Source organism: Cavia porcellus, unplaced genomic scaffold (genome assembly GCF_034190915.1).
Source record: "Cavia porcellus strain 051 isolate PalLab524CR breed Dunkin Hartley unplaced genomic scaffold, mCavPor4.1 scaffold_5, whole genome shotgun sequence".
Taxonomy (NCBI): Eukaryota; Metazoa; Chordata; class Mammalia; order Rodentia; family Caviidae; genus Cavia; species Cavia porcellus.
This window is the reverse complement of record NW_026947488.1, coordinates 77,504,126-77,518,185: the sequence shown is the minus strand read 5'-3', so window position 1 is coordinate 77,518,185 and position 14,060 is coordinate 77,504,126. Positions and strand designations below refer to the sequence as shown.

Genomic DNA, 14,060 nt, shown 5'->3' with positions numbered 1-14,060 from the left:
CAGTGATCCTTCTGACTCAGCCTCTTGAGTGCAAGAGTTGCAAGTATGTGCCACTATGCCTGGACTGACACTGTGTTCTTCATTCTAGAGAACCGTCCAGACACAAATCATATGCTGCTGTGCCTCATAGACAAGCCAGCCCTGAACTTTACCTGGCCAGTGAACACAATGCATGCTAAAATTGAGGTAATAAATCTCTTATATACAGATATAATTCTTATAGAATCTATGAATTTTCTTATAGAGAAAATTAGTTTTCATATTTTTATTCATTAAAAAACTCAAGGAATGTGTGTAACGTGGACTGATATGCCAGCTACTTCAGCAACTATTAATTCTAAAAATGTCTCCTATCACCCACTTCCCCTAAATTTAATAATTGCCATAAATGAATTTATTTTTTGCACTTAATTTTAATCTTTATTTTCTTCTTGATTATAAAAATAATACATGCTAACTATAGCTGGATATGGTGATGCACATCTATAATCCTAGCACTCAAGAGGCTGAAGGCAGTAGGATCACGAGAGTCTGTGGCCTGCCTGGGCTACATCATGAGGCCAGGGAAGCCTGAAATACACAGCGAGACCCTGTCTTGAAAAACAAAAAATAAAAACAAACATGCTACCTAAAAAGGTTTATATTTTAAAAAACAAAAATTACCCTAGAAAGTATTCTCTGTCTAAAATATTATTCTACATTTTTTTTTTTTTTTGTACAGGGAATTGAACTTACCAGGAGGCACTGAGCCTCTAAGCTAAATCCACAGCTTCCCAGCTCCTCTTCCAGTTTCTTTAGTAATATAGTAGCATTCAAAGTATAAAGTGGACTTACATATATATTATTCTGTTCCACAATGGTTGGTAAGTAAGGTTGTTTATAATTTAATGGTTTAAAGCTTTTGGTGAGCCCTTGAACATCATTTCAAAAGGAATTATTATGGAAGGTCCATGTTTTGCAGTCAGATTTATGATCCAAAGTCCACTGTGATGCTTTTCTTGAAAATTCCTTTACTGTATCTCTTTCTCATCACCAAATAATGCAACCAATATGGCAAAGTTCTTGTCAAGTATAATGAATTTATTTTAACAAGGTTAAAAATTTTGTTCAGTGCAGTCTTTATTTTTTTTTCTTCTTGTGAATTATTGGTACCAATCAACATAGCATTTTATTTTTTTAAATATTATTCTCCATAGACTTAAATTGACATAAAGGGTAATAATTTTCTGTCTTTGGAATTTGATCAAGTCATTATTTTGACAACTAGAATTAAAAAGCCTAGAAAATTTTGCATTTAACTATAGCTTAGCATTCTATATAAAGTATAAAAAGACAAAAATTTTAAATGGAATATTCTCTGCATTATCATTGTGGCAAAATGTAACTATAATTCATTATGTCTAGAAATTTCATTGTAACATAGAGCTTTCTTCGTAGTAGAACTTGTGAGTACATTTTGCCAAAGAGGTTAAATTTCTGTAAATGTATACAAAGTAAATATCTGGAAAACTTTCTATTCAGATACATTACATGTTTGTCAGTTTATTGTGTTTCATGAATGCGTTATCCATAACATTGCTCAGTGTTCTGTTTTTTTTTTAATATTTTGAGGAGAAAGAAAGAAAAAAGGTAAACAAACAATGAACCTGAGTTACAAAAACAGGTTAGTAGGACAGTTATAATAGTTGATATATTGCATACTGTTGTTTTTGTAGTAGCTGTTCACAACACAGGATATAGACATGATATCTTGTCTGAACAATATTAGCACAAAACATTTTTCAAGGAAAGTTTTATGGCTATCTTAACTATCTTGAGTACATATGCTTGTATATTTTTTGCCTTTCTTCCTTTCCCCTTTTCTCCATCATATTTTTTCTTTTAAATGATTTCTTCTCGATTCACAATATCTATCGTACATTTTTGCGCCTATTTATTTATAAAAGAATTTAATCTCTTGCATGTGTAGGCAGAATGTGACTGACTCAAGAATCTGTTCTGAAACTTACTTCTTCATGTTCCTGGAGTTGTCATCGTAAGAACTTCACAACTGAATCATCGATGAGACTGAGTCATCTGATGAACTGTGGAGCAAACCTTCTTAAATAAAAAAAAACCTGGGCTTCAAGCATATCAGCTCTAGCAATATGGTTTACTGTGTGTTAAGAACATGATCCCTGGAATTTTGCCATACTACCTTGACAAGGCCATTAAATGTCCCATACAGTCACTCATATCTTCTTCATTTATTATCTTTATAGATTTTGATGAAAGCCAAATGAAGTAAGATATATAAAATGCTAGAGCAACTAAGCATAACTCTTCTAATGTTCTACATATTACAATTATTTTTGTTAAAATTTTAGGATGAGACTGAGTTTGTTAATCCTGAAAAATCATATTGCTTTCTCTCTCGGATTCTGACAAGTATTTTTCCTTCAGAATTCTGTCACAAATGGAAATCAAAATGCCTTATTGGCTACTAGCAGTTGACTTGAATCAAAAAATGGGGATTCTTCATAAATTTGAACATGTAGTTACAGTCAGAGTTATGACAACTGTGAAACCTAAGGCCTCTGCCACATTTATACAAATTCCATTTGTAAATATGCATGCATATGAGTATATGCATATGCTATAATTTCAGATTGTACATATTATTTTATACATGCAAAATGTGTAAAATATGCCTATATTCTGTTTAATTTCCTGACAAATTATCAGTTAAAATCTTATTCCTAATTGATGAACATGTAATTTAATAACATTTGATAGAAAAGGGTGCTTAAAGGAAGTTAAAGAGAACTGTTCAGTGCTCATAGTTACCATCTTATTAAATAAAATGATATATTTACATGATAATTATACATGAACACACATGTCTCACTAAAATGGCCTAAACATTTGATTCTCATTTTTCAACATTTTTAGCATGTTTAGTCAACATCTTTGCTTGCCTTTTTATAGCAACAAATAAGAAAACATTTTAAATCCTTTTCATTAATAAATGAGAAGCATAAAATTCTTTTAGATTTTATGTCACAAATTCATTTGTTAAGAAAAGTACTTGGTAAGATCTTGAGGGGAAGTAAATGTAACTGATGCAATGAGAGACAAAGTGCTCTGCTTGTCCTTGACTGAGGAAGAGGTGGACGTGGCCAAGAGGCAGGGACCCACATATGTCTTCAATGATCGTGTGAGTGTGTGTGTCCGTGTGTGCTACTGAGACCTAAACCTAGGTGTTAACGCATTCTATACACATTGTTTAACTGAGATACATCCCCCAAGTCAAGTAAAACTTTAAGTTGCCTTTTTTAGTTTCCCTGGAAACCAACATAAAGGCTAAGTTTACAACTGGTAAATAGAGAGAAAGAGAGAGAGAGAGAAAGAGAGAGACAGAGACAGAGAGAGAGAGAGAGACAGAGAGAGAGTAGTATGAGTAAACAAAGAAATAATTGACTATACATGATATTAAGTAAGCAAGCATGTAAGAATTTTTTTCAAAACACTTTGTAGAAACTTAAACTACTGTAGGACATAAAATTATGCTATCTCGTTAAGTGTATTGCCTTCTAAAGGGAAAGAGTTTTTACTTCAGTTAATGTTTTAGTTTCTGCAAGCCAGATTCTTATACTCTAACAGAAACAACAAAAAATCTACGTGAGGAGTTTAAAAAATATACAAAAGAATGAACACACAGGAAGAAGAAAAGTACTGAAAAGAAATTAAAAAATCATCTAGTGATAGGCCCATTTATTTTTTAAAATAATGGATGCTGGTCCTTGTTGGACTTTTAAGAGTTGTCTGCCTTCAGTCTCTCTGTCATGGCAAAATAAGGTAGTTATAAGTAGACTCAGCAGCAGAAAGATGAGAGAACATCTTGAAAAAGAGCCACAGAAAGGCCACCTCACATCTTATATATAAACTCTGCTTGAGTATCTAGTATGGATGCATTGGGCAGATTACAAGCAAGTAGATAATTGTTTCCTAAAGTCCTTTCTGTGGTCATTTTTTTTTTTTTTGAGGAAATTCAGTAACTGTTTTCAGTTTATTATTAGATAGTGATAAAATTACATTTAAGAGTTAGAAATATCAATACCAAAGCAAGCCATAACAAAAGTATTGCAAACCCTGGTACTTTACAAGAAAATAAAATCTTAGGTGCTGAGAGTGTATCTCAGAGGTAGAGTGCTTGATTAGAATGCATGAGTCCCTCATTGTCTCTGGGCACCAAAGACAAAAACATTATTTGTTAGTGTTTTTATATTTTAATTTTTTCAAATCTAGAAGTGTTCCTTGGGAATATTTTGAGATTTGGCAATATTTGAATATAACATCATTAGAGTACTTTAGAACCAGAAAGGACAATGGATTATTATGTCTCTGCACTTATGCTTTTTATGTTTCCTATTATTCCTTATAGCTAATGACATTAAGGAAAGGAAGTTACACATATAGCCATGTCACATTTTGTGGCATATAAGTGAGTTATAATATTATGTTGCTTGACTTTAAAAGGTTAATGTAGCTCATAGCCCCCTCCATTTTGTGGCAAGGAATCATGCCAAACTAATCCTCCTAAGATGACCTATCTTAACATGCACATAAATATTCCTTATTTTCTTTAATTTCTTAAAGAGCATTTTATTTAGAATATCTCCTCCAATGATGTTTTTATGCAATATTCTATGAAAAAATCTTCTCCAGAAATGAATTATTCTCTGGATAAAGTGGCCATTGTATATTACCCCACAATTTTTACTTTTCCTTATTAAAAAAAGGTGAAAGAAAACCTGCAGCTTCCTCTTTTTAAAAGGAAAAATAACCAAATAAGTCAGATCATTTCATTACTTTTATTGGTTTTATGATGTTAATATGTTTTAAAATTCATTACTTAATCAAGAGCAGAAAAGATAAGGAATTGTAACATACTTCCATGCACTGGTGTTTGAGTTGTTATAATAAAATTCTAGATGGAATAATCATCACTGCGTTAGAATTTGTTGTTGTTGAGGCAGAATTTTTTGTTGCTAAGACACAATATTTGGTACTCAAATTTAGGAAAGAAAGGTTTAATGTGTCTCATGGTTTCAGGAGGTTCAGTCAATAGTTGACTGCAAGGCAGACACATGACAAATTGGCATGGTGGAATAGAACTTAGATGATGGAGCTGAAAGCAAAGAAACAGAACAGGATTATAGAGGAAAGTGTAAGAGACCAGATATAGTAACCAAGGTCATGTCTCCTTGACCCACTCAGACACATCTAGAAATGTGCTTTATTAATCCCCTGGGCAGCTCCCAAACTATTCAAATTGACAAACTTAGCCATCACAATAACCAAAAGAATATACTCTATTTTGTTGCATTTTCTTTTCCCGTGGATTTCCTGATCAGTATTTTGTCTTCTATAACTTTAAATTTTTGTAACCATCTGTGCCATGCTTTTAGTATTTTGATAAAAATACTACAAATTTTATAACATTATATAAGAAATATTTATGGAATTGTTTAAGAAATGTAGCAATTTTTCTTAAATCGCTTAAATTTCCTACAGCTGAATGGAAATGTGCTATCTCCCTCTGTTGATTTATCCCCTTGTGTTCTATTAACCTGAATTAAGATTCTGTCTAATAAAGCACGTGCAACAACAAAAAAGGACTGAAAAGTTGCCAACTAATCTCAATTCATGATCAAAATGAAGAAATATGTAAGCATCCTTGAACTCATTATACTGCTTTATTACCCATAGTTGCTACTAAAATTTTCTTAAGTACACAATATCTGAAACAAAATTACATAAAACATATCTAGTTTTCTGCTATTCAGTTCTCACACAACGCTTTAAGACTGAATGTGTAATATGGGGATGAGGGCAAAATATTTTTTCTATCTAACCAAAGATTAAATGCACATAATTCGTGGCTTTATCTTTTATTCTTTTGCACTGCTTAAAAAGGTCCTCTTAATACTGAATTTTGACTAACTCACTTAAACATTAGACAGCATTAGTCCAACGTCTTTCGATTCTTAAGTGAACAAATTAATACATTCTCTTCCCCTTTCCCCACACTTTGTATACAAGCTGTTGTTAACCATAGTCATATCGTATCTATGATCTTCTCTGAGTCACGTCTATCTGCTAGAATCAACTCTTACTGGCTTAAAGTTGCAGGCACAAAACAATCTGCTTCACAAGCGGCTCACTTTTCTTTAAAGCAAAGTCTGAGTCCACAAAGTATGGGTTCATTTTCTGAAGGAAGTAAGGTATTTAAAGTGGTGTCTCAGTTTGCTCATCAGCATATCTCTGAAGTGATCACCCATCAGAAAGTAGAAGACAGGGTTGACAACACTGTTCAGAAAAGCCAATGGCCGAGTCATAGTGTACAAGAACGTGAGGATGGCTTCAGTGCATTTGTTGCACTTCCAGCTGTGCAGGCGCGAAGCAATCCTGACATTCCGCATAACGTGGTAGGGTGTGAAGAGCACGGAGAAGATCACCACTGCCATGATAATCAAGAGGAGAGGCTTCTCAAGGGGCAAGGCAGTAGTGAACTGTCTGCTTCTCTGCTTTAGGAAGATAGCTATCTTGTAATAGAAGAAGCACATCACAAAAAGAGGAATAAGGAATCCCGATAAGGTTAGGCACAAGCTGTAAATGAGGTTGTACTGAGGATCTCCAGAACTTGCAAAATCAGGACAGTAGGTGCCTTGTTCAGTTTTAATGGGATGTATGAGAGGAAGCATGGGTAATAGCTCTAAGGTTACTAAAACCCAAATAGCCAAAGAGATTAAAATAGCAAACTCTTTCTTTTGCAGAAGGTGTTCTCGGAAAGGATACTTCATGAGCATGTACCGATCAATGCTTATAAAAGTGAGGAAGAGCATGCTGGTGTAGAGGTTAGCGTGAAGCACGTACCGGTTGACTACGCAGAACACATCTCCATAGACCCAGTTTTGGATGGCGTAGCTTCTCATCAGCGATGGAAGAGTGCACAGAAAAACTAAGTCACTGATGGAGAGGTTAAAGAGATAGACATTGCTGCTATTCCAGTTCTTCAGACAGAAGAGGTAGCCAAATACAACAGCAATGTTCCCCAGAGTTCCTACGCAGAACTCAATCCCATAAAAAATAGAAAGGTAGTACTTCTGCAAAGCAGACTGTGCTTCCTCCCAGTTTCTACAAGTTGAATTCCACTCCTAAAAAGAAAACATAGATGAACCACTTGAATGTGATTAAGAACAAAGCTACACAGAGTATAATAACCTAAAAATAGCACTGATTTCTGAACAATGCAGAACGTGTTACATTGTGGAGAGATGGACACATATATAACATATATACATGCATGAAGGCTTACATATGTGGCAAATAATATTCCTATAATCATTTATTGAGTCCTTTGAAATATGAATTAAGCACTGGATTAGTACTGGTAGACAAAATCAAGTTCCTAATCTGAAACAATGTACAGTGGCATCTTGGTTCACAAATGGAATTTGGAAAAGTTGGTCACATTGATGTTTCTGTGGGAAGGATGGCTCTGATCATGTTCATCACTTGATGCAGAGTTCATAGACAAAATCATGCCAAATGATTCTGTTTGCAAACCAAATTATTCACAGACAAAAACATTCATGAACCAAGGTACCACTGTATACTCATTTGGGGAGAATTAAAAAGTAAATAAATGGTACCATATAATGGAAAATTCTGTGAATGAAAAAAATGAGTAAGGGTAAATACGTTATGAGTGTTTTGGATCAGAAGGGGGCAATGAGCTATTTTTCACATGGTCACCAGTCACATGGATTTCTATGAGATAATGTTTAAATGAAAGCTTCAGAGAAGACAGGGAAGAACTGTATCTATATCTAGAAGAAGTGACCGTATCTTTATCTAGAGGAAGTGTACTCCAGACATAGGAAGAGCTTGTGCAGTTCCTTCAAGTGAAAACACTCAAGGCTTGACAAACAGTTAACAGGCTGTGGGAAAGTGTGGAAGAGTAGATTAGGAGGAAAGTCTAATTCACTGTCAGATCTCTATAACTTACCGTAGCCGCCTGCATATTGTAGTCGTTCAAAACTTCCGCTGAGTTAAACTGAATTGTACCATAACCTATAAGATATAGAGACTGTTAGAATTCCAATCTTTCTATATTAATATCTTTTCCTTGTTTCCATATTATAACTATTTGCTTGTTATTAAATTTAAAAATTACAATTTCAGTTTTAAAATAGAACTTATTAAAATGTGAACCATTAAACTGAAAATCATCAGCATCTGCTAGTTATTGAAAGTTGATATTGCACAAGCTCTTTGCTCAACAATTTCCATGGAAAAATCATTTGACATGTGCAAGTGGCATAAGGAAGTGGGGGACATTGCTATTCTTACTTGTATGACTCCCCTGAAGCTTGGAAAATTAAATATCTTGCTAGTTTAGTTTATTTCAACTGCTATGGCCATACACCTTCCACTGGCTAATTTACACACAGTAAAAATGCTTTTCTTTTTATTCTGCAGGCTGGAAAGTACAAGAACATGGAGCCAGCAGATTCAATTTTCGGTGAGAGGTCACTTTTTGCTCCAGAATGGTACCTGTCGCTTCATTTTCGTAACTGTGCCTGGAAGGGATGGAGCAGCCCTCTTAAGTCTCTTTTATAAGGATGCTAATCCCTTATGACTTATCCCCATAAGCAGAGCCTTATGACTTATCATTTTCCCAATGATATTACTTTTGAACCCTGTTAGGTTCCAACATATGAAAGTTAATGAGATATTCCTCAGCCAAAAGGTACAGGACTGCTGCGGAAAAGCTGAGCAGATGGCTTTACTCTATCTTTGAAGTTACCAGTTTCTATTCCCCTCTCACATTCCTAAAATTTATTCCATTTTTTTGTTTTTATATTTTCCCAGTTCTTAGCAAAGTTCTTCCACTTATTCTGTCCTATTCGTTGTCACAAATCACTAGTAGATGACTTGCCTTCTAGCTCATTGGATTAGAGACTAATCAGTGGAATTATACCAGATCCTAGTCATTCTCCAAGTTTTAAGGTGCCTAGGCTGTTAATGGCATCTGTTTCTTCTGTCATTTCAACTACCTTCTTCATCTCAGCTGCATGTTTTCTATCAACATTTAAGCACTGTTGATTTATCAGTCTCAAAAACAAGGAGTGCTTGCAAACAACTTGGCTTGGTTTCACATGTTCCCTCTTCATAGCTTGATTTTTGAAAGAGGAGTTTCACTAGATGTTTTGACATCCTGACATCAGATTGTTGCCGACTTACTGGAATTTGGCTTCTGACCTGCCAGTTCACTAACATAATCGCCACATTGTTCAATCCAGTGGTCATTTTTCATGTCTCAACTTCTCAGCTAGCTTTAGTGTCTGGGCACTCTTTGTCTTCTGTCATGATATTACCGTACTTTTCCTTTTTTCTCCTTGGGTCTGCTTTATAGGTTTTTCTGTGGCCCAAGTACTAAATGTTTAGGTCCTCAAAACATGGCCCTAGGTTCCTTTCTCTATGTTCTGTCTTGATGAACTCATCCACTTTTCTGATTTAATGAGCATCTATATATGAATAACTCCCAGATTTCCAACCCAGTTCAGATGTATCTTAAAGGCTCTAACTGTTTATACTTGTTGTTGTTGGTTAATTTCTCACAGTCATAAACTCTTCAGCTTTCTTATCAATCGTGCAGCATAGCAACCTATCAGTAAATGACTGGTTCTGCATCTGTCCACGTGCTTACTACAGAAATTGAAGCAAAACCCTTTTACAATTCATCTTCAATAATGAACAAACTGTGAAGTTTTTGTGACTATAACTTATGGATGTTTCTCAAATCTAGTACTATTGCTCCAAATCTTTCATCTAGGCCAGGTCATCAACACCTCCATATTGGACAATATAAATTTAGCCTATTTTGCCACACAAAATCTCTAAATGAGTTTCTGTAGTCCAAATCCATCATAGGGACACATGGTTTTATCATTTGACCTTTGTACTGCACTTCAGCTTCACTTAGAGCTATACTTTTTGATACTCATCTTTCTTCTGTTCTGAGAAAGCACAGGAAGCAATTCCATTGTTCAGTCCCTTCTTCTGAATCTGTTTTTCTCCTGTGACTTCTGACCCACCCTGTAATGTGTATTCAATCCATATAACTTTCAAGCTTCAGTTCAAATGAAGATTTCCCAAAATATATTCCCTGGACTATCCATCGATGTGAAGTCCTCTGGTTCATGCTTTCATTGTGTACTGAATTTATTAGCATTTCTCAAAACTCTGTTCGACTCACTTTTTACCTTTTACAAGTGGCACCGTGACCAGAGGATAATAGTGGGTCTGAAGATGTGTGTTAAACAGAGATGGCTATAAATATCTATTTACAAAGCTCTTTTATAAATATTTTCTCCAAGTTCAGATAAGTAGCATGTCTATGAAATTGAGTCTATTGCTCTATTTTGCTATAAAAGTTGACACTCTATATCATAAATGTTCAAAATTGGCAACATTTTAGTGATCGCTGTGATGTGAAATATGGTTATTTAAAGTAACATTTAATATTATATATAATCTAGGATCATTTTAAAAAATTGAAGCAGTTGGGGCTGGGATTTAGCTCAGCGGCATAAGTGCCTGCCTTGCAAGCATGTGGTCGTGAGTTCGATCCCTGGTACCGGTAAAAATACAAGGAAAAATCAAAACAAAACAAAAAAAATTGAAGCAGTTAATTAAAAATTTATAACTAAAATTAACAAAAATGTACCTTGGTACATTTTTATCCCCATAAGCAGAGATATGTACCAAAGTGTCATAGTTTTGTCCCTGCCAATCAGATTCCTAAAACTTTTTATTCTGCCTTTTTCTTTAGGGTTACCCGAACTTTCCACCTTTTCTTTTTTTTCTTTTCTATTATTTTTCTTTTAACTAAAACAGTATATATATATGATAATATTGTTTTAAATTTCTAGAAATATTCCAAAAGAGTAGATGTATTTTTAAAAGGCTTAAAAAGTTTTGTTTTTTAGATAGATAGCCTTTTTTTCACTATTATCATCAACTATTTCTTGCAGCATTCAATTCCATGTACTCTGGAAAAGTTCTCTTTCTAGTCTTCTGTGATGCCAATCTCCTTATCTCTAATGTCTCTCCATTTACAGACTCTTTTATGGATGATTCTTTGATCACGCTTGAAAAAGTTATTTTCTCAAAGCTCACTTTTGGACACTTTCATCACTTTGCAAGTACTCAAAAGGCTAGTACACACATTCAACTGAAAATTAAGACAAGAAATTCATTTTTTGTCTTCTCTTATTTTTTCTGTCATAATCAGATCACATTTGTGCAACTAACAGCTGAATTTTGTCAGTAGTTTATGTAACTTATGTGCAGAAGACAACTTTGGTTGGCATGAATAAAAAAAAAATCCATGAACATTTAAGTGACTTGAGATCAAATTACCAAGGACCACTACTCAGACAAGTTACAGAACACATGGAAGAGAGAGAGGAGCTGCTTTCCGGTGGTCCAAAGAGTTTGAGAATAAGGACTGAGAATACTACCGTTGAAATAAAAATAAATGGCTGAATTTATTTATTCCTTTCTTTCACTCATTAATACCATTGTCTTGCTTCTCATAATCTGCCTGCTTTACTTTTTTTAAAAATAACTTTTCAAAATTTATAGACAAAATGCATTTTAATAGTGTAATACCATAGTAAACAATAAGAAAAAGTAAGGCTTACCACTAACTATTCTTAGTATTTGAGTACCTTTCTAAACTTTAATATTTATTTGTATTTTTATTTATGAATATAAGATTAATATTTTCACTTCTTTGATGCATTTATTTCATGCTTAAATTTTTTCTAAGTTTATGATATTTATAAATTATGATTTTATGAGTATGTTGTTCAACATTTGCAGGCCAATTTAACTTCATGAGGATCTGCAATTATGAAGACATTTTTATAACAAATATGATTACATACTGAGCGTTTTCAATGTAGCTAGAGTGGTTGTACAAAATGGGAACGAATACTCCTGGTTAAAGAGAAAACATTTTCATGGAAAATTAGCAGTTTCTCTTTCACTTTTCAGTAGTTATAACAGGAAATGCAGGCAGGAATAAAATAGATTAAAACTTACTTAAATTATTTCTAACAATTTTGTTAAAAAGTACCAGAGATTTGAGTGAAATTATTAGTTCCCAGTCCAAAACTATTTCTAACCCTGTGAGAATTTATAAGCTAGAAGCAGTATCCAAATTATTTGCATAAACAGATTAGCAGTACTCATGTTAAAGTTGAGAATTCTTTCATTTAAAATGCATTCATCATCTTAAAAATGTACACTTTTTGCAAATTGAATTTTGAAAATAATATATTTGATGTTTTCCAGAACTTAATTTTTATGACCATCAAATATTGAAGTATTTCAATTTTTAACTGCTATTATAATGCAGACTTACAAATTATCTCTCTCATTACTAAACAATGTAAATAAAAATATTCATATTTGAAAGATGCAATAATTTAATATTTATATCTCTTTTTATATACACCATAAATCAGTAAATTAATAAAAAGTTATTGTGTGACGTCAAATTTTACATTTAATAATTTCTTTTAAGAATATTAGGGAATTTTGAGAGATTCTAAATGATAGATAAGAGTTTTTATAATTTTCTACTTCCTTTACTAAACTATGTCCTTGCATCTTCTCATTTTATTACAAATAAATGCTAAATGTAATATTTAGGACACTTACAGTTGTCCTCTAAAACATTATTCTTTACACAAAGTAAGCATGATAGCTTGGTTCATGTAGGTTTGGATCTTTTTCTGCAAATAGTTATGTTTATTCCAGTAAAACAAATTCTTAGTCTTGGTGAAAGATACATTACTGAGACATTAGCAAATATGCTAGTCTTGTTTAAATAAAATATACTTGGTATTGGCAATTAAGACAAAACATTTAATTTTGAAAAAAATAAATGTGAAGGTAGCAATTATAACTTTCTTTTGCTGTCTTTCACTGGTTTAGATCTACTTAAGAATAGCTTACTGACACATAAACATTCACTGCACACAGACCACTTTTTAAGACCCCCGTCTCCAGCCAGCAGCCTGACAGTCCTTTCTGTATCTGAGATACCAGAGACGCAGCCCAGCTTACCATTTTGTTGGAAGGCCTCTCCCTCGACAGAACCTCTGCCAGCAACTGAATACAGCTTCTGACCCAGTGCTGTGCTGCTGGACATGGTTAATACAGACTAATTTGCATATCATGCAACCAAGATAAATAATTCAGAAGACCAGGAATAATTTATTCAGTTAAAATTCCAACTCAGAGATAGTCACATAGCAGAATTTCTGTGGAGACACTAAACAAATGTCAGAATTGGATAACACAGAAGTATAATTTTCATATTTATTTGCATGTTTAAGTAATGGAAAATAGTAAACACTTTATGTTGGGTGTACAGTTGCATATGATTTTTTTTTTCATTTTTGTAAATTTTGGTGAGGCTATAATGGGCATACAATAACTAAACTGTTAGCAGATAATTTTGAGGTTACTATAAAACTGAGAATCTGGAGAGAAACCTGAATATAAACCAGGTAAATGTACTAGTGAAGGGATACTAAAGTTTTCGGGTTTTTTTTTTTTTTTTTTTCATTTTATTTTCTGTGATTCAGTTCAAGTGACACATAAAAAACACATCAGGTGGCTGGTGGATTAGGGAGAGAGGTGTTGTCTAAGTAAGATAAACTTGGGAGATGGCAATTTATGGAACTCATTCGATGCTCCGAACCGTGTCTGCAAGCACATTACCTCCATTTCAGACAGGAAACACAGCTGGCTTTTTCTGAGGATTGTATTAGTTTCATATTCAAGTAAACATTCTGTTTGCTTGATTTGAAGCAGGAGAGTTGTATTGAGGAAATCCCTACCTGTAACAGGCAGTAGCATTTCAATTCAGATGCAATATAAATTGAATGTGAAGTTAGCCATGATAAACAGAAGCCCAAAAAGAAAATTTGCTA

At 33.6% G+C, this 14,060-nt stretch overlaps 1 protein-coding gene across 1 annotated transcript; it reads right to left on the bottom strand.

Annotated features, from left to right (window-relative positions):
• Nucleotides 1-842: 842 nt before the first annotated feature.
• Nucleotides 843-13,303, bottom strand: Sucnr1 (succinate receptor 1). Its single transcript, XM_013160034.2, has 3 exons — nucleotides 13,189-13,303; nucleotides 8,054-8,118; nucleotides 843-7,199 (listed from the first exon to the last, which is right to left on the bottom strand). The coding sequence occupies exons 1-3, from the start codon at nucleotides 13,271-13,273 to the stop codon at nucleotides 6,246-6,248; spliced, it is 1,104 nt and encodes a 367-aa protein (XP_013015488.2). The 5' UTR covers nucleotides 13,274-13,303; the 3' UTR covers nucleotides 843-6,245.
• Between the last annotated feature and the right edge of the window lie 757 nt (nucleotides 13,304-14,060).

Bases quoted from the DNA above. Each gene is read 5' to 3' on its own strand.
- Sucnr1 (XM_013160034.2), bottom strand. From the start codon at position 13,273: ATGTCCAGCAGCACAGCACTGGGTCAGAAGCTGTATTCAGTTGCTGGC. The intron at 8,119-13,188 runs GTAAGCTGGGCT...TATATCTTATAG, and splicing joins AGAGGCCTTCCAACAAAATG to GTTATGGTACAATTCAGTTT. The intron at 7,200-8,053 runs GTAAGTTATAGA...TTTTCTTTTTAG, and splicing joins ACAATATGCAGGCGGCTACG to GAGTGGAATTCAACTTGTAG.